The sequence below is a fragment of the Malurus melanocephalus genome, unplaced genomic scaffold (assembly GCF_030028575.1).
Source record: "Malurus melanocephalus ecotype Western Australia unplaced genomic scaffold, MMel_1.1 scaffold_251, whole genome shotgun sequence".
Classification (NCBI taxonomy): domain Eukaryota; kingdom Metazoa; phylum Chordata; class Aves; order Passeriformes; family Maluridae; genus Malurus; species Malurus melanocephalus.
In genome coordinates this window covers 175607-195920 of record NW_026623483.1, presented here as the reverse complement: position 1 = coordinate 195920, position 20314 = coordinate 175607, and the positions used below count along the sequence as shown (strand labels likewise).

Below are 20314 nucleotides of genomic sequence, written 5' to 3'. Positions count from 1 at the left end.
TCGCTGGAGTTCCTTTGTGCCTTGTTCAGCTCCAGCCATCTGTCACCAAGGGATGTGCAGCAAAGTACCCTGTGTGGACTCCAAATGGAGTCTGACCTTTGCTTGAGAAATTCTGAGTTTTATTCCTGGAAAAAAGTGGGCATGGAGAAGGGGAGAAGTCTTGTGATGGTGGGTTARTACTGTGTGACAGATGTGCTGCTGCTCCTCTGTCACTCAGGGTGGTGGAGGTGACTTTTGAGAATTCAGGAGCTGCTGTAGCAATCACAGCACTGAGCCATTCCTACCTGGAAAGTGAGAACAGAGCACAGAGCTACTTAAATGACATGGGCTGGGTGACTAATAGTGGTTGGGCTTATAGTGTCATCTCTTGACACCTGTTCACTCAGTGTCCTGCTAAAGACCTACTGGTGTGTCCCTGAATGGCCTGTATCTGCTCTTCCTCCTGCAAATCTCTCCAAAAGTCTGGTCATCTGCCTCTTGCTCCTCTGCTTTCCAAAGGTGATCTGTGAGCAAAGCGTGCATCCCAAAATCCTGCTGACTTCCCTATGTGCCATTCTCTGAGAGTGGCAGAATCTGTGCTGGCTGTAGGGCCCAGCCACAGCACCATGGAATTCGGCCTTTGGTAAGGGAAAACTACAAGAGAAAATACTCTTTTTTTTCTGTCAAACTGGTTTAATTCCAGAGCTGTGTCCACYGCACTGAAACCCTAATCACAGCAGGCACTGATGTGAATTTTGGGGATGTCTGCAGCCAAAGAATCTGGTGGTAGGTRGCTGTGGAACCTGTATTTCATTACATTTCCTGGGATTAATCAGATCAGGGCCATTAGACTTCATATGAGGTCTKAAAGTTGCATGAAGTCTGTGTTTGAGGTGTTTGAGAAGCCCTGCAGAAACCATGAGCTCTATGACCTGTGTCTGTGCATTGAAAGTATTTCCTGGGAGGCTGACRAAGTTTTCCTGACTCCATAAAATTTCAGTACATGCCCCTGAACTCCTGCCTTGCCCCTTGCCTCTGTACTTATCTGCCTCTTGCCAGAAGAGCCAAAGGAGACTTGTCCATTTTCTGGAGTTTGATGGAAGAAAACCAGAGTGGTTTGGGTTACAAAATACCGAAACATTGATTTGTATGAATTTGCTACCTTGGGGGAGGATAGACATCTCAAAATTGTGAAATATATTTGCAAAAGAGAGCCATRAATCTAACAAAGCACAGCATTAACCTGAAGCAATGTCCAGTCTATTGCCTCTGAAATGTTCCTTGGTTCTGGGAGCTTGGGGTTGGCTCAGAAAGACTCCAGATCAGGATTATATATTTCAGATTGCATATTAAGAGAAGGTGCCTCTTCTCCAGTTGTACCTGAGGTGTGTCAGATGCAAATGAATTTTTAAAGGATTCACACTTTGATCTTGTTCTCCTCCCGTAAATTGATCAACTTGTCTGCACAAGTGCAAGTAGAAGGACTTTCCTTGATTATGAARTACACAAAGTTGCTTTGATTTCTCCTTTCTCTTTTCCCCAGTGTTCTGTTCATATTCTTTTGTAGAAAATCATGTGTCTCTGATCTGTCTCTCATTTCTCTCTTCCTTTCCCAGGAATGGAAATGTATCCTCTTAAACATTTCCATGTACTCTTGACAACTCACATCTTATGTATCAGAAAGAGGGTCAATGCAGATGGGAGATGCTGTGTGTGCATATCTATAGAATTTCATAATTCGTGGCTGTAGGTTTCTATAGACACCAAATGTGCTGTAGTCACACTGAGCCACCTTGTCACACATGCTGTATTATTGTTATTTTTCCTGAAAACATATTCAGAGTCAATTCTGCTCATGGAATGTCCTGTGTCCTCTTTGAACTTCCCTTGAATGGAGAGTTGTCATGTCCCCTTACCTGAGCTGGTGCTCTCAGAGAGCCACGAAGTGTAAGAGCTGTTGCGGTGGTGGTCTGAATTAGGTCCTCTGGCTTGCTGTGGGTGGGGGCTTTTTTTAGAAACTGAAATTGCTATTTCCACTGAAAGTCAGTGGGAAACTGGCAGCTGACATGGACTCCTGGAAGAAATTAGCTTTGAGTGGTGTCCATGCTGCTATCCCMCTCCTTTCTCTCCCATAAAGCTGGAACAATGAAAAAAAAAAAAAGTTCTGCTGCTTTGCAGTAACGGTTTTCCTTAACCAGACTGAAAATTCATCTCTAGCTGCCTRAGGACAGGATTTCCCACAAATGTGTTGGCTTATTTCCCGTGCTTCAAATGAAGAAAGTTACTGCTCTTGACCCCATATACAGGAGAGATTTCTGTGCTAAAGGTGTGGGTCAATGGCTCAATAGAATATTTGGATTTCTTCTTACACAACTCATGTCTCAGTTTCTTTCCCACCCTCCTCCTGGAAAAGCCTGCTTTTTCAAGATGGAAAGAATGGAAGCTGTGATTGTCCTGGTTTTACTCGGTGCGGTTTTTGGTGGTGGGGGGGATGGGAGCAAGAAACCACAAAGATGGCTCTTGTGAGAAATTTCTAGAAGCGTTCTCCTTCTTCTCCAGCAAAAGGAGCCCTGCCTCATGTGTTTTAGAACTAATTCCATTATGGCTCTGAGGTTGATGGACAGGCTGCTGGTCAGGCCTGGGCCAATTGCACATGCTAGTTACATCTCTGTGATGATGTATGGTCTCATACTTTAGAAGAATTCAAAACAAGATCGTTTGTGGCCACCATTTAGTTTTTAGGTTTTAGTCTCATCCCCTGCACGGGGGGTAGGACAGAGGAGGAGGGTGAGGAGATGTAAGAAAAAAATTGGAGACCCAAGATCACAGTAAGAAGAAGACAGGTGCTGTGCCATTGCTGTGCTGCTCGAACTGGAGAAAACAAGCTGTTCTTGAAATGACTATTTCTTCAATTGAAGACCTGTATAGAAAATAGAGGTCCTGCACTCAAGATAAAAAAAAAAAAACAACCTGGCCTTTGAGGACTGGACTGATCATAAGCCAAAAAGGGGGAAGAGGTGCTCCCCCCTCACACTGAAGTGAGTTGATGCTTAGATGAAACTGTGTTCTGCCAGGAGATTTGAGAGAGTGGCCTTGCCCTCAGAATGAAGCAGCTGGCCTTGGAGGACTGTTTCCCTTTCTCCCATGAGGTAAAGAAAAAGAATCCCATGCCACCAGCAGTTATACATTGACTGTTTCTTGGAAAAAGAACTTCCACAGCTTAGAGCTGTAAGGACTCTTCTCCTGTGGTGCTGGACAATAACTGTAATGAGTAGTCTGATCTATGTCAAAACTTTATCCCTGCCCCCCCCTGCGCACAGGAAGGCATGGAAAGGTGAGGAGGGGTGACCTGGGAGAGACAGGTTTGCAGAAAGAATAACAGGTGTGTTAAAATGTCCATTTTTTTTTTCCCTTCTCCTTGTAAATTTTTTCCCTATCTCTGTTCCCCTCCCCGGTGTGCTAGTTTCTTAGTAGTTTTTAGTAATCTACTTTGCAACTTAAGTTATTCAGCCTGTCTGACCATTTCTGGAGCATATAAATATCTTTCTCTCAATTATGTTATCTTATCTAAAAGCCATAAATTTTAATGTTAACTGGGCTTTTTGCTCTCCCTTCTGCCTTCTCTGGTGGGGGGGTGTGAATCGTGGGTGCTTTGGCTTTCAGCCAAGTTCAAACCACGACAGTGATGTATGAGTTCACAGAACCCTCCCAGCTGGTGGAACAGGTGAAAGCTTCTGGGAAGAGAAGTGTTCACATTTCAGAGTGGGTGTTGTCTGCTCAGAGCAGTGTTAGAGTAACRTGGTTGGAGGAAAAATTGGTTTTTCATACTTCATTTGGCTGTCAGCTGRCTCTAGTGTTTGTTAATGGTTCTTAAATCTCTTGTTCAATTAAAAAATTCTAGCAAAAGCCAGAGGAAGAAAAGAAATATTTGTATTTGCAGATGGAACTGGGCAGCACTGAGACTTGCAGACTCACTAAGTTTTCTGTGAAACTTAAGTACATCCAGTCAGAATCCAGCCTAGACCTTGGATTTTACAGATGGATCCTGTCTTTCTGAATGAGCAAGTGTAGTATCTGTGACATGAATTTCATGTTTAGGCGTGGCTAACAGTCTCAAAAGTGTTTTTAAGCAGTTACCTAGTTTATTGCCAAAAACTATGCTTTGGTAGCTAAACCATACAGCATTGCTGGGAGCCTGGGAATACCTTTTTGTTTTCATAAAAGTGTATATGCATTATTTTTGATAAAGAATAAATGCACAGAGCTAATAATGCTGGCATAATGTCTGCCTCTGCAAACAGTGTGTTGTTTTTGTTCACTAAAAATAAGAGTGAAGCAGACTGGAACGCTCCCAGGGCCATTAAAGAGAATGGGATGACTGGCTCCATAGGGTAATTAAACTAAAATATGCTATAATGAGGGTTTGATAAGCCTGAGCTGCGTATCAGGTCCTAGTTAGTCCCATTTGGGTTTTGGGTACCAATGGGATGAGGCTGGTCCCTCCTGGGGGACAGTTACTGCTGTGCTCAGGGGCTGAGTTTGACTGAGTGGGTTAACTTTTCTTTTTAAATTTCTTTTCTAGGATWTCTTTAGAAATTATTTTCTACATTTCTAGTGATTATGTTCCGAGGGCTGATTCTAGTTTGAGACTCAGCAATTCTGAGACTGAGCAATTCAGTCTCTTTTGAGCTGAAACCACCTCAATTCTGCTGGAGTACCTTAAATCTCAGCACCACCTTAGCTCTCTTGTATGTTTAGTGCCTTGCTTTTGCCTTTCCCAGTGGGAAATCTGCATTCCTTTTTATCTGCCTCGGTGCTAACAGCAACATCTTGGTAAATTAACATGGAAGTCAGTTGTTTGACCCTTGCATTTCTCAGGGTGTTGTTTAAGTAAATTGACTGGATGCATTGCAGTAAGGAGCAATTTCTGTTGCTTCTGGAGTTTTTTGCAATTAAAAACAGAGGGAGGGATGGTGTTCTTAATGAGGAATTTATGCCTCAGTAATAASAGAGAACTTGGGGAGGTTATTCTCTGGTAATTATTGATGGTTTGGTGGTGTCTTAACACAGGCTTTTTTCATGAAGCTGCAAGAAACTGCTGAGTTTCTCTGGTTTTGTAYCAATCTATTAATTCTAATTCCCAAATAAATATGAAAGACACTAAACCACTGTTTTGCCTGAAACAAAAGAAATAGGCAGTGTCTGGAGCATCTGATTGACTGGCACAGTCACAGGGACCTAATTCTTGCCTATTCAAAGGCTTTGTGCWTCTTGATTAACATTAACTTGGGATATTGTGTGCTGATGAATTAAGACAGAAGACCCCATATCACAGGGCCAGAGGCTGGTATTATKTCTAGCAAACATTTGGTTTTGCTGTTTTGCATCAGGCCTCATGGAGTGATTAGTATTGTCACCTCCCATCTGAGTGCTGTCCTCACTTAAATCCGTGCTGCAACCCTGAATGGATGTTCCTGGAATCAGATTAGTGATCCTGCTGGAAACATCATCGATATTGGTGAAATTTGATTARGTCTTGTTTTATGTTAATGGGTCTGTATACACAGTGTCTTCAGTTCCTTGGGGAATTGGGAGGTTGAGGTGCCAGCAAGATGTTTGAGGATCAAAAGCCTCTATTACAGTATCAGCAGATTAGCACTTCATCAGTAGCCAGAGCTGCAGTATCCAGGTATGCACAGGCAGTCACCTGTTCAAGGAGTAATCAGATATCTGATAGAAAACAAGATTGTTTTCAAGGGCTGAAGAGGAAAAACTGCAAATGAGAGTTGCTGYTTTGCTGATCCAGGACTGATAGACAGCTGAGGGGTGGAACTTTGACAAGGATGGGAGCAGTTCTGCTGAGGGATCATTAGAGCCTGAGCATGTACTCTCATCACGGCTGTGAGATGATTGAAGTGCCCTATGTGAAGGTCAGGTCCCTCTGTATGAATCCAGTCACTCTGCTGTCCATGAGACCCTGCATATATGCTCTCATCCTCATGGCATATCCTATGCCAAAGGTTTTCTGGCTTGGTTGTGGACCAACTGCTTGATTATTTGTGAAGGGCTTGTGTTCAGCTTTCTCATGCCTTTTATGAGCATCCTGCACTCTGAAATACCTTTTGTACTGCGGTTTTTGAAGGTGGTGGTTCCCCCACCCTTTCTAGTTTCCCTCCTGAAGGGAGAAAGTACTTTTGGTGGCATTCCTCTCCCAAGAAGTGATTCAGTGCATTCCAAGCAATATAAAAGGACATTGAATCAATCTTAATTTAATCAGCTTTCCAGGTGACATAGAGAGATAACTGTGAGTCTGATTTTAATTGTCTTAATGACTAGATACTCTTAGAAGGACTTGATACAGTTAATCCTTGGTATTCAGCTAGTTCATTGTGGAATGAGGTGCGAGCACACACCAAAGGCATATGGTGGTCAGACCCCTCCTGCTCTCTCTGTCTGTAGCTCGTCACAAAACAGCAGGGAAAGAAAATCTGCTTCCCGCAGATGTTGAAATACAATGAATCAAATCCTATTCATCTGGGCTGGTGTAAGTCCCAGTAGCATCAGTGTGGTTGTGGTTATGCCTGTCAGAGTAGGGATGCAGTTCCTGGGCGGGATCTGCTCCTGCATGTTCTGCTTCCAAAAATTGCACTAATCCAGCAAGAGCAGATAATYGTTAAAGGCCTGAGCCAATATTCATTGAAATTTAAGGAAAGTTTCCTTTTGGCATAGATGGATTTGGGACTAGAGTCCACAGGATTAAAGAGGCATCAGACTGTTGTTACATAATATTGGCTACAAATTGGAATGAACCATCACACTCTGATCCTGCATGTGAGCATCTTCCTTGCAAGTGGTCAAGTAGGTRACTTGATCTCCACAAAAGCATTAAAATATTTAGAATACAGATATTATTYTCTATCAGTAGGATATTTACTTTTTAATGAAGATGTTAGAAAGTATATAAATATCCTGTTCCCTTAAAAGAGAGAAACTTTTTTTTTTATGCAGGAGTGAGGTCTGTAAGAAAACACTGTTTATCACAACACTCACTCTAAAATAATAAGAGTTGTCAAAATTGAGCTGTCTGTGACTTCAGCCACTCTATTAAAATATAGTTGATGGTCTCGCTGCTACAAAATGTGTTTGGCAATGCTGTTTTCCAGCACRGTAAATGTGTGTCCTGTGTGCAACATCTGGATTGTGGACCAGAGAGCACAGCAGACCACTTCGCTCCATGGTTATGTTTACAGAATTCTTTGTGAGAAAGGAAATGTTTTTGAATGGGGATTTTTAAATGGTCKCAGAGCAAGGCAGTGATGAACTTAGTCATGAGTACCTCTTAAAAGCTGAGCCTGCATCAAGGTTCAGGAGTTAATTTGTGTGATGTGGTGCCCTGCCAGTGCTCCAGTTGCAGGCAAATTTATGCAAGAGTTGACAGTGCTACAGGAGCGTTCCCAAGCTGCTTGAGGAATTCCTGCCAACCAGGAGCTGTAAGTAATTCTCARTTTCTGTAATTATAAGCCTTCTATGCATGCATGAAACCTCTCTGTTAGAGACTTTGAATGCCTCACAACCTCCTGTGAAGCCTGAAGGCAATGAGGAAGATCAGTATTATCCATGATTTGCATGAAAGAAAACTTAGAGAAGTCGGTCTTGCCCATGTCATCCTGTAAGTCAGAGGTGAAGGTGGAACAGTTATCTTGGCCAGCAGGTTTTTCTGGCCTTTTCTTCCTCCCAGTCCTGGCAAGGAGCAGAGACTTCCCTCTCTGATGCCACTTCTCCTCATCCTTTCCATTGACTGAAGTGCTGTGTGTGTAAACATTAGTGGCTTTGGGATTTGACTGAGRGTGTGCAGTTATTGAGCTATAGGGCAAGGTTCCGTCCTGGACATGCATGTCTAATTTCACATGTAAACCTGCACAGTTGTTTAGGATTCATGTCCCTGAAGATGACAGGAGTCTTTTGTATTGCTGTATAATTTATTTCACCAAAATACTTTCTGCAGAATATTTAATGTATAGGTATTTGGTAAAAAAACAAAACAAACAAACAAAAACAAACAAACAAAAAAAAAAAAACCTTGCCAGAAATTAGAAGAGTTTGATGGAGATTTGCACTGAAGAATTTCAGGTAAGGATGGTATGATGTTGAGAAAATTCTGAACCCTAAAAATTAYTTGGGGCTGTCATCCTCAGTGAGTGACTCTTCCTGGCTGTTCAGAAGATAAAAGCCTAAAACTGATCATCTGATGAARTGCTGAGGAAGTGGCATCAGAGAGAAGCATAGTCCACATGCGACTCCTTCACACCAGTTAAGTGTACTGGCAATGGGAGMATAGTGTGCTCAGGATGCCTGCTGGGGCCCTATGCTCAGTCTTCATTATAGCTCATCTGGTCACCTCCCAAGCTTTATCTGTGATCTCTCACTTCACATTATGGATTTCCCCACCACCACTGCTGCTCTTTTTGCCCACCATCACTCCTGGAATGGTGTAAGGTGTCATTTCTGGTGTTCACTGGAACTTAGAGCTGTTGGTTTTAAGAACACTTGCAGAGGGCATCARTGTTTGTGTCAATGCATTTTACAGTCAGATCTGAATCACAGTCATGTACTTTTTAAAAAAAAAATAGCTATTTGCTGCAAATAGGTGACTTGGCTTTTCTGCAAATGATGCCTGTTCATATRCAGCTCGTTGCCTTTTCAATTGGATACTTAGCTCTTTAAGCCAGGTATTTGGAATAAAGTAGATGACTCAGTGTTAATCTGCTCTCAAATATCCTTTTTATTAGATTAGGCAGAACAAAGCCAGCCCAACAAACTCTGCATTCTGCATAGCGTGGGGCTGTGTACAATCAGCCCATTGTGTGCTGTGCAGCCTGCTCTGTCCATGAAAGTATGGCTGCAGGAATAAATGGCTGATGGAGTGAGGAATCAAAGCTGTTTTTAGTACAGTGCAGCCCCAGGATTGTGCCCCAGTTTGCTTGGCAGCTCTAAGGTGGTGGTCTTTACCATTCCTACAGTTCCTCTGGGATCCTGGGGTGCTGGCGCCTGTAGATGGTGCCTGGAACATCCCTCTTTTGGGTGGATAACTCAAAGGGATGATGTGATTGWACTGATGTCATGTTTATACTCTGGAAGGGGAAAAACTACATACAAGGGAGAAAGTCTGGTGCTGGTACCATCCTGGTGGTTCAAACTGTTGTATCTCAGCGTAGCTGGTTACACTGAAAACCAGCTTCTCAGCATGCAGATAAGGAGCTAACAAAGCATCCTCYTTCATTATTACATGTCAGGTGTTACATTTTTTCACTTTTCCCCTCAAGAGTAGYTGCAGACAGGGCACGAGGAAACACCTTTTGTGGCTGCAGGCTGGCAGCTCTTGTAAAGAGCAATTGCTGTGAAGATTATCCAAACTCCTGCCAGAGGGAAGCAGAGCAAAGTAAAATTAGAAAGTCAGAGCACAGCTTGTGGTTGTACCAAAGAAATATTTCTGAGATTCAGCAGGTAGAAATGATAAGTGGTTATCTGTCAATAGAGGGGGAGTGGGGAAGATCTTACTGCTATGCTCTATTGCTACRTGTCTATCCCATATCATGGGGAGACTCCCAGGTGCCAGCAGRACACTTGGTGCCTGAGCTTGCAGCTTCCAGTAGCACAAAAGTACTTCTGGCTTGAATAAAGGATGCTTTAAGCCTGAGCTGGGCCTCTGCAGTACTCAAAGYGCAGTGGGAGCACAGGTATGAGTGGCACAGCTCATCACCTGTCACACCAGGGAAAATACTGTGCTTCACTTGAGCTAATCTGACCTGACTGGGGTAAGCAGATCACTGAGCACAGGGAGGATGTACAAGCGGTTATAATGCTTGTTCCAAAGCTGGAGTAAATACTGTGACCACAGGCAGTCTGTGCCAAAGTTGGAGTCAARCTAGACTCTCTCCTGTCATTTAACTTTTCTTTCCCATGGATTGTTAGAGCTTCAGTCAATCTGCTTGTGCATGGCTGTGCCCTGTGTGTAAACACCCTGAGTTATGCACATACAGCAACTTCTCCTGCATTTTGTTCCCAGTACAGGGACCTGCTGGGTTCTCCTAAACTGACTCCTRTCTGATCAGAAAGTAATAATTGCTCTCTGGACAAAGCCAGGCTMATTTTTTGGTACCTTCTATTCTACRTTTGATTGGGACTCAATTAATGCTATCATTTCTGAATGAATAAGTCAGTGCCTTTCTGTGTGCACCTGCTTGAGCAATGTACTGCTTGGCTGCTCATCTCTTTCAGTTACTGCTGTAGGAATGGTCCCAGAGTCCATCCAAGTGGGTTGTGTGTGGGATTGATGCCTGAGCAAAATTTCTGCATGTAAAAAGCTGTGAAATTTCAAAACCCTGCTGCTTAATTACTTTTTCTGGTGGAGAGAAWGCACTATGCTTTGCTTGGCTGCTCTTTATAGTGTTTGGTGCTCAAGATAAATTTCTCCAGTTCAGAAGTGTCCCAAGACTGCTCCTCTCTCTGTGCAAGTGCCAGTGTTCTGCCTGGGAAATAATTTGTAAATGTCTCATTAAAGACCAGTGTCTGCCTCCTTTTCTTTCTTTTTGTCATTGGATCAGCTCACTGAGAGCAGCTGTCTTCACTTCCATCGCAGCAGCCCCCAAACCACACTTGTGCCTTACAGATTCCCACAGCCAAAGAAACTGCGGACAACTGTGCACACGTGTGTGTGTGTGTGTGTGTGTGTGTGTGTGTGTGTGTGTGTGTGTGCTGGGATTTGTGGGCATGGCGCGTTTAGGCTGAGCTCTTTGCTGAGCTTCTCCATGCTTCTTTGAAAAGAAAAGGCTCCAAGAAGTCAGCTTTGTGCTAGATTTATAGAGAACTGAACATATGGTGTGACTGCAGCTTTGCCGCCAAGGACGTGTGCAAGAGTTTGCTGGCGTTCACAGGGAGTTGTGTGGCACTCAGGCTGCTGGAAGGAAGCTCCCTGTGCCGGGCAGGAGCCTTCCCTGTAAGTATTTGCCTTTCCCCCTTCTCCACCACCCTCCCCAGTTGGTGTTTTTGCTCTCAGGACCATCTCGCAGGTTATGGTGATCTGCTTTCTAATGCTCCTTTCTGCCCTTAAGTCTTTCATTACTTGCAGTGGTCTGGGYGAGGTAACCCAGACTGGCTATGGGGCTAGTGGGACAAAACTTAGTAAGTCTTTACAGCTAAGGGCTTGCTTGAATGGAAAATGGTATTTTCTAGTCAGAATAAGCCATGTGAATAAGTGAGTAATGCTTCTAAGTGGAGTATTCTCTAGTTGAAGTTATTTTTTTATTTATTTAAGGAAGAATAGAGCCAATGTTATTTTGTAATACACCCTGGGTTACTTTAACATAGTAACCTAGCATTTATTAAATACTTGTTTTGTAAATGTGTCTAAGTTATTTCTAGAGATGAGGGGTGGTGCATGCTGAGGGAGAGGATATGGGTGCTCCAATCTTTGTTAAACTTGCAATGCTGTTACAATTGTGGGATATTTGTTTTCATTATTTTCTGTGAAAACAAGGTGCTGCTCCAGAGATGTGATATATAGGCCCTGTTTTAAGGCTGAAAAATGTTAAATAATTAACATATTGAAATGTTAAGTATTGAAAAGTGAACGTTGAAAGAATATACTTACGGTTTTAAAAATAATAATTACATAAAAATTAGGACTGTAATCTTAAGATTAATAGATCCCCCCATATGTTGCAACTTAATTATCCCTCAGTGAAAGACAYCTTGTGCATTTTCTACTAGTCATTCACCTCCCTTGTGCCCTGTGCTGCCAAAACTAATCTGTTTTGCATATGTCATTGAATGCTGTTGTTTATTTGAAAAAAAAAAAAAAAAACTTTAAATCCTCACACATAAATATAGAGCTTTTCTGTTTGTTTCTTTTCAGAATTATGCTGGATTTGATCTAGCATATCTGGTAACCCCCCAGCTCCTCCATCCCTCCCATCTCTAGTGGGCACTAAGAATGTGCATCTTGCCTGTGGCAGAGCAGATTTTGTACCAGTCAGCATCCTGAATGAGACCTTTATAAGAAMGCCTTTGTTTGGGATGTCTGTTTGAGGTTCACTGCCCTCCCCAGCTGCCCCTCTGAAGGCAAATATTTGTCTCAATGGGCATCTCCTTGCATTCAGTGCAAGACATCTTTGCAATAGTCCTTACTTGGTTTTGCTTCTCATTCATAATTCTTATTCTTACTGTYTTCCTTTTCATTGTAGTTTTATTTCTGGGTGTGTGTCCTGTCTTCAAAGGAGCTAAAGCCAGGGATGCTGAAGTTGTATCAGACCTTAATATCCATGCCGTTGGGTTACTCCAGGGAGCAGCAGGGGCAATAGATTTCCAGGGTGCCAGATGCAGAGCTTGCCTCTGTGCCAGATCACAGCCCCAACTTTTCAGCTTTGAACTTGCAGAGCTTTCAGTCGTTTTTTTCCAAGTCAGCCATAAATCTCTGGGGCTCCTTCCTCCCACAGTGTGCTGCCAGGCAGTTGGCTATTGCCTGCAAAATATTGCTTTTTCTCGCAGGCACCTCTTCCCTCTCTCTTTCTCTCTCATCCTGCAGCTTGAAAGGGCTGTGATAAATCTTGCAGAAAACAGCTGCTCTGTTGTTATGCTCAATAATTTGAATTTGGACGCAGCAATAGGCTGGCTTTCACTTGATTGCCAGCAGCATCATGTTTATGTAATCCAAGCTGCTTTCAGAAGCTCAAATCCCTGTGTGGGAACCTAGAAATTCCATGTGGCAAGGCCTCACCATCACTGAGTGCTGTGGAGGCAGCAGGCAGCAGCCCTTCTCCCACAGGAGGAATCCTGTCTGTGCCTGCTGCTGCTGCTGCCAAGGGAAGCAGAACAGAACCTCTGTCTCCCTGCACAGGTGGCAGCTCCTGGAGTGCAGCAGGTTGTGCCTCTTTCTCCCTTGCCCACTAGASTAGTTACTGTAAGTGGTAGGGAGCAGATGCTCTGGACTGTCCTCCTCTGAGGGGAAGCTCTATGCTCCATCAGTGAAGTTCTGCAGTGTTTTGCTTGGAGATGAAATGGCATTGCAGACCCTGAGAAGCTTATTGTAACTGCAGTGTAAACAGATGAGTAAAAACCAATGCACGAGGAGCTGGCGGTTATGTAGCTGTAAGGACAAGACCCTGCTGTCCTCCAGGTCACAGTGGAGGGTGGTGGGCTTTTGGATGGGATAGTGTAATCCACCACTGATGTTTGGTGCCCTGAGCAGGGASAGTGTCTGTCATCCCCACCTCATCATCTGAGCATTGAACCACACAGTGAGYCAGGCTGCTCTAATGCCACCGAGGTCTTGATAATCCCTGTGGCAGTAAAACCAGACATTATTCCTTTTAGCTGGCACCCCTGAGGCTAGCAGTGGGTTTTCCAGCTGACAAAATCTGTCTTGGCTTCAAACAGACATTACAGTCTCCTGGTCTGCAGACTGTTCTGAAGTCCTGCCTTGGCTGGGAGGAGCCGAGCTGGTACCAGAAGTTTTTTTAACCAGTCTTGGTTGCTGGATCCTTGGTTGCAAGGTCTGTATTTTGAGATGCTCACAGACTGCACCACTTGCTGTCCTGTCACAGGTTAGTGGCATCTAAAGCACAGGCCCCTGACATGTGGGTGAAGTGTCRTCAGTCTTGTGACAGTGGCAGTTTTGCCAGGCTGGTGCACCTTTTTGTGCTGGGTAGTGGATGAAAAGCTTATTGATTACCGTGGAGAGGGAATGTAGCTGGGATTGGATGCTGCATGTCAGGCTGTCTTGTGATGAGGTCATGTTTGAGGGTAAAAACCTCTGGAAATGAAAATAGAAAAGGAAAAAGACCTCTTTTAGGGGCACAGTAAAGTTCTTCTGTAAACATCAAGTTTGTGCCTATTTCTCCCTCCTTCCTGACAAAAGATGCTTGGAGTCTCTCTTCTGGTTTTTTCAGGTTTTTTTTCTTCTTTTTTATTTTTTCTTTTCTTTCCCGTTTTTTTTTTGGAGGGGGGGGGATTTTTTTTCCCAGTTTTGGGTGGGTTTTTTTTTCCTTTCCTCTTTCTTTTAAATCTCATGTGCTTCAATTTTATCAATTAACTGCCTGTCTCCTGATTCCCGTGGCAACACAACAGACTGTTGCATTTCTGAGTCCTTTGGCAGTTGGGGATGCCTGGCATGTGCCTTGGGAGCAGTCAGACTACAAAAGGGTTCTGCAGGGAGTAGGAAATACATGGGCAACACTCACTGTTTCACTGCTTCTCATGCTAAACTGCTCTTCTCTTCCTCTCCATCCCCCCCTTTAGAATCAAGTTTCCGCACCCCTTTGTTTTAATTGCCTGGYGATAAGAAATGAGCAACTGGAGTGCTGTGGGAGATTGAAAGACRGGGAGGGAGTGAGGGAATGGGTGGATTCAGTGGAACTTAAACATAGGACAAGGGTGAGAATCTTGTCAGGGATCCTGCAGAGAAGGCTGTTCCTGCTGATGCTGCAGAGTAAGTGCTCTCTTCCTCCTGCTTTAGTTTCCAGAGCTTTCTTGAGGGGGGATTTCTTGCTCCTGTACTGTACAAAGCTTCTCTGAACTCCTTCCTGAAGCAGTTTCCCAGAGCTGAAAGTCTGTGCCGTTTCTGCAGAAGCCCTTGTGCTTCCAGAGATTTTGGACACATGGCTTKCATTGATACAGTAACAACAGCCATGTGATCAGGCTGAAAATTCAATTAAACCTTTAGCCTCTCCAGCCCGTGGCTGGTAGGAATTTGGTTTCTGAAGTAGTGGTGGCCTGTTGGTATGGGCCCCTGGATGTTCTGTGTGACTTTACTTTACAAGTTGTTGTTCAGCCCTGCAAGCTGTGACCTACAGGAAGCCCATTTAATACGATAAGAATGAGCCAGCCAATGAACRCAATAGGGTTGTAAAGTTGGAAAGGCCAAGTGGAAGAGATCCTGCTCACTGCTTGTTGTGTCTTGGAGCCTGGTCCCAGCAAGAGGAGGAAGACAGGAGCTTCTGTCATAGTCCTGACTAGCAAGTGAGGTYTGTGCTGGACAGAGCTGCACAGGGCATCCTCTTGGATCCAGCAGGAAGAGCTCTCCTCATCACTGGCTTCCAGGTGAGCTGCTGAGTTAGAGGCCTAGAAGTGGCATTTAGAGAGTTCCTGTGGCTTCTTGATTGGCATSAGCAGGTACTGGCAGGGTTGGAGTAGAAAATACTCAGTTTGTTGGGTATGTTTCTCTTCTCAGTTTCATACCTGAGATCTGTAYCGTTGTTCTGCTGTTTCTTGGAACTTGTTTTTTAGTGATTTTTTTKGAACTTGTTGGCCTTTATCTGGGGAGTCTGACTATAACAAGAAGACTTTTCTTCTTCAGAAGAGTAAATCCAAGTGACACAGACATAGACCAACTCCTTAGGTGACTGTAGGCTGGAAAAGCTCAGGAATCTTTCACRGCAATCCTCTTGGGTGGCTTTCTCTTCCACTGTAAGAGGTATTTGGGGAGTGACGACTCAAAGTCAGGTCTCTGAGAACAGTCCAATCAGCTGATCTCAGTTTTGGGCTATCCTAAGATACTCATGGGATTGAAGTCAAGTTACTCATTGCTACCATTTGCCTTCTGAAAGGCTGGTGACCAGATATCTACCTGGGAGGATCAGAGCTTACTCTATTTGGACTACTCTGGAAGCTATCTGACTATCTAGTAAATGGATCCATAGATGTAAAGCCAAGAGAAATGAGTTCAGGTTGATCATGGTGACTTAACTTCTCTGAAAACTTGCTGCACAGGTTAGCTGCTCTGTGGCTATTATTTCATGTGTGGGTAATGAAAGCCATGTAAAACACAAGTTTCTACATTGTGCTCATAATAAAGAAGGTGAATGTTCAGGCAGTTCCTTGCTTACACCCTGTACTTTTGAATAATTCACCTCATGCTCCAAAATAATGATGCTTCTGCCTGCACTGCTTGGGAGCCTGGAATGGGAATTGTTTTCCTGAGATATTGTAATTACTTAATTATTGTAATTACAATAATTAATGTAATTGATTGTAATTCAGCATACCTGCCTATCAGACAGGCATGTAAAATGGGCAAGAATGAGTAAATTTCCACTAAAATTTTGGCTTTTGGGGAAAAACAATGTTGTACCAAGAAGCTGATGAACTGTTCTYTACTTTTTTCTCTGTCCATGTCAGTTTTGACGGTTTTTGCTTTTGCAGTGAAATATAGTGAGTCTAAATGTGGTTTTAAATCCTGCTGCATTGTTTGTTCAGCCTTGGGCAGCCTTTCTGCCTTTCTTTGCTTGAGCTTTGCTGCTGAAGGGTTTGCTTATCCCAGCCACATTGCAGAAGTCCTTGTGAGAGTTAATGCGACCTTTATTTTGACCATTAACTAACACCCAAAATCAAGAACTATGCTGAAACTCAGGCTCCAGTAAGACTAGAAAAACAGGGGGTTTTTTTTGTTTGTTTTTTTTTGGTTTTTTTTTTTTCAATATAGTTGCAGAGCCCCTCAATTTTTACATGCTTATAATTCCTTGTGCAATAGGTTGAGTTTGGCTGTCCTTGACATGGTGCATACATGTGCACAGTCAGTGGCACAAGCTCGGTGTGTTAGGGTGCTCTGCCAAGCGTGAAAACAAGGTGTAAGTTGTGTTTCTAATTTAATTTATTGTCCTACCTATCACACACCTTGTTGGTGATAAAGCCCTGTAGCCAGCTTTGGTTGGTTAACTTAGAGTTTTCATAAAATATAACTTCCTAATGTGGCTGAATTACTGTCTTGTGCTATTAAGCATTGAAATGACAATAGTGGCCTTATTTTCTGCCTATGGTTTTTTTTTTATAGCTCAGATGGATAGAGCCCTGTTTCCTTCACRCTTCTTTTTATTTAAAGTCTTTTGTAAAGATCAACAGCTCTAAGCATCTTTATAGTCTTTGGGTTTAATTTTTTTAAGGTGAAACTGTTTCTTGGATATAATTCTGTCCCTCTGATGGAGCTCATTTTGGGGCATTGTCTTACAAAACTGAGAGTGACACAAGCTTGAATGCCGGAAATTTGCCCAAAAGCCACCAAAACTGAATGAAGAACATGTGAGGTTGAGGAAACATTCAATGCAGGGCCCAGAAGCCAGGAGCAAGTTCTCCYTGGGAGTTGGCTGAGCTCTGCTGGGAGCTCCCTGGTCTCCATTGCAATCAACATTTTCAGTTGGGAATAGTATTCACACAGTTGGGGACAGTATTTGCTGTTCTTCCTGTGCCCATCATGGGATTTTCTCGAACATTCCCCATGWATTGTGGTGTGCATGTCCCCTTTGGCTGATTTTCTCAGGAGTTGTTCCAGCTCCACCCCACTGAGCCCAGTGAGTTGGCTGGAGACACTTGTGTTCATGAGAGGGGTTTGTACAATCACACCTTAACTGCTGATTGCTTATTTTTCAGATTAGGCTCAGACTGGGCAGAAGTACTCCTGACTTCCATGGCCCCCAAACTAGTGGCCATAGAAATTTGTCATGTGTTGATTCTGGAGTCTAATGAGAACCAAAGTGTCAAAATCAACATATATGATCCCTCTCAACATATATGATTTAGCAGGAACTAAGTTCTTCATGCTATTACCTGGGTGCTCTTTTTCTTTCCTCTTTGCTAGACCTATAGCAAAGCTTTGAAGTATGTTGCTTTGAGGGCTTTTATGTTTTTCAGGCTTTCTAGGAGCTAAGCCTGATCTGTCAGGCCCATTACTTGTGAAAGAGCTGTAGAAGTGTTGTGGACTGAGCCACAGTGATGGCTGAGGCTGAACAAGTTTCACAGTTCGTTACACATAAGCACTCATGTTTGGCTTTGTCTCTGCAGCTGCTCAGGGTGTCCTCTGTCAGTCTTCTCTGGCAGCAAACAAAAATTTCTTCCTGTGTGTGCTCTAGACTTTTCTGGTTGGTGGCACCCAGAAATTTCAGCTGAAAGTTTGGCTGAAGAGTCCAGGCAGCTTTGAGCACAGGATATGTGGGACCAGGTCTCCTGCACACAACCTTTACACCAGCTGTGTGGGAGAACCACACTTGAGACCTCAGGGCTGCTGAGAGCTGAGGGTGGCTGAAAGTCCATGGTATGTGACTTGCTGGATCTTATTTTTCAAGCTTATTTCCTCAGTTTCTGTTGTGGTTTTTTGGGGGGCTTTACTCAACATCCCCCTTTAACCTTCAGGGAGTTTTAATGATGCTTATATGTCCTTGTCATTTGTTGCCCCAGGGCCCAGGTGGAAAGCCCSAAGTTTGTGATAGGAGGGTTTGACAATGGGGTCAGCAAGAGTTGGGTCACTGCTGTCTTGTTTGCTTGGGTTGACCCTCTTCCCATTCAGGCACCTGTCACATATTTAAGGGTTCCCTTGTGTATTATGGAGAGTGGCTGATCGAGACTTTGCTGGAGAGTGTGAGAAGGACAGTGAATTCCAGCATCACCTGCAGTTTTCCTTCCCCAGGCAGGAGAGCATTGCTGGAAGACTGATCTTGGAATAAGGGTACTCTTTGTTGCTGGTTATATTRAGTTCCATGTACATCGTGTGGCCCTAGCAGGCCGTGCATGAAGGTTTGTAGATGCTTCCTCTTTAGAGAGATGCTGTTTATATTGAACATACCCCAGGTATTTGCTCGCTGCTCTGTTTGTTCCAGYAAAGGTCCCAGCAGCAGCTGGGAAAACTGAGGAATTTGTGGAGACAGCTGTGTGGTCCCATAGGAGCTGTTAGTGTCCTTGGTGGGACACTCAGTGGGATTCTTATTGTGCTAAGTACTAAAACATCAGTGCCTCACCTTTTTTTTAATACATATTTTTTTAACGTATTTTTTTGGGTAAAAGGATGACTGGCAAGTTTCTGCAAAGCAGCAGTTCTTTGGGCTCCTTTTGTTCCTTAAGCACTTGCCACCACTCCTGTGCTTTTGAGCTTATCCACACTAGTGCAGCCCCTCTGGGTTAGTGAAGGGGCTGGGGTGGGTCAGTATTGTAAAAGGGGATGAAGACATGGGGTTATTTCTTTATGTTCTACTTGAGACCTGCAGAAACTGGGCAGCAGATGGAGATTCTGTACAGATTGCTTTCCTGCTGAGGAAGGTGTGTAAGTAATGGGGTCACTCAGGTTTAATCTTCACAGGGTGTAAACCGACAATCTAAATTGTTGTCCCAGATGTTTCCTTTCTGCAAATGCTTTTTTTTTCTGATGTTTTGGCTTCCTTCTAGGATTTCTCCTCATACCAAAACCTCTTTTTCCTTGATTCACAGGCTCACCTTTGCACAAGCAGGGTACTGCATCCACCACCAGTGCCGAGAAGTCGGGTTCAAAGGTTGCCGAGGTGGGCGATGATTTCTTGGGAGACTTTGTGGTGGGCGAACGTGTCTGGGTGAATGGAGTRAAGCCAGGCATGATCCAGTACCTTGGAGAGACGCAATTTGCTCCGGGTCAGTGGGCAGGAGTTGTTCTRGATGACCCAGTGGGTAAGAACGATGGCTCTGTCGGAGGAGTGCGCTACTTCGAGTGCCAGCCGCTGCAGGGGATTTTTACACGACCGTCCAAGCTGACACGGCAGCCGGTGGCTGAGGGCTCAGGGAGCGACGCCCCCTCCGTGGACTCCCTGACAGCACAGAACTTGTCACTGCACTCGGGGACAGCYACACCACCTCTGTCCACTCGCGTGATCCCGCTGCGGGAGAGTGTCCTGAACAGYGCCATGAAGACGGGCAACGAGTCTGGATCAAACCTCTCGGACAGTGGGTCTGTGAAAAAAGGGGAGAAGGACTTACGGCTTGGAGATCGTGTGCTGGTGAGTTGATTGTGGGGTCCCACTGGAAGGGCAAAGGACAAGGATTTGTCCCCTCACTGAGTGTTCCTGGTCAGGTTCAGGATGAGACAAAAGGAGGACAGGGTTGGTGGTGATGTGTGGGATGGAGTGTGGTCTTGGGAGATGCCTGGGCCCAGTAGGCATCAAACTTCTACACTGTTATTTGGGATGCTATTCTTCTGGACATGTCTCTCTTTCACGTTGGTGCAGGAGAATGTGTTCCAAAGTACTTCCTGTGTTGGACAAGTCCTGAAGTGTAGAAATATGTCAGAGCAACTGAAACATGAGGGAAATAGAARCAAAATCATTTATTGTGTTCTGTTCTAGTGAAACTCTATAATGGAGTGTATTATTGGGGTTTTCAAGGAGTTTGCAGCAGTGTCTTCTTGCACATGGTTGTACATACTTGGAAAGGACTTGCAAGGATCTCTCCTGCTGGTTCACTCTTGGTTCAGTTTTCTTATGTCAGATATGATAAATTCTTTCCTGTACAGAAAGGAACTTCCAGTAATTTTTAAAAGATGTCAGGACTT

At 44.0% G+C, this 20314-nt stretch overlaps 1 protein-coding gene across 4 annotated transcripts in view; it reads left to right on the top strand.

The window, feature by feature from the left end:
* Positions 1–20314, top strand: part of CLIP2 (CAP-Gly domain containing linker protein 2) — a 90759-nt gene that overhangs the window by 30855 nt on the left and 39590 nt on the right. For all 4 annotated transcript variants that reach the window (XM_057375536.1, XM_057375535.1, XM_057375534.1 and 1 more), the window contains exon 3: positions 19225–19763. In XM_057375536.1, the coding sequence (XP_057231519.1) occupies positions 19225–19763 (539 nt within the window). The remainder of the gene's footprint in view (positions 1–19224; positions 19764–20314) is intronic.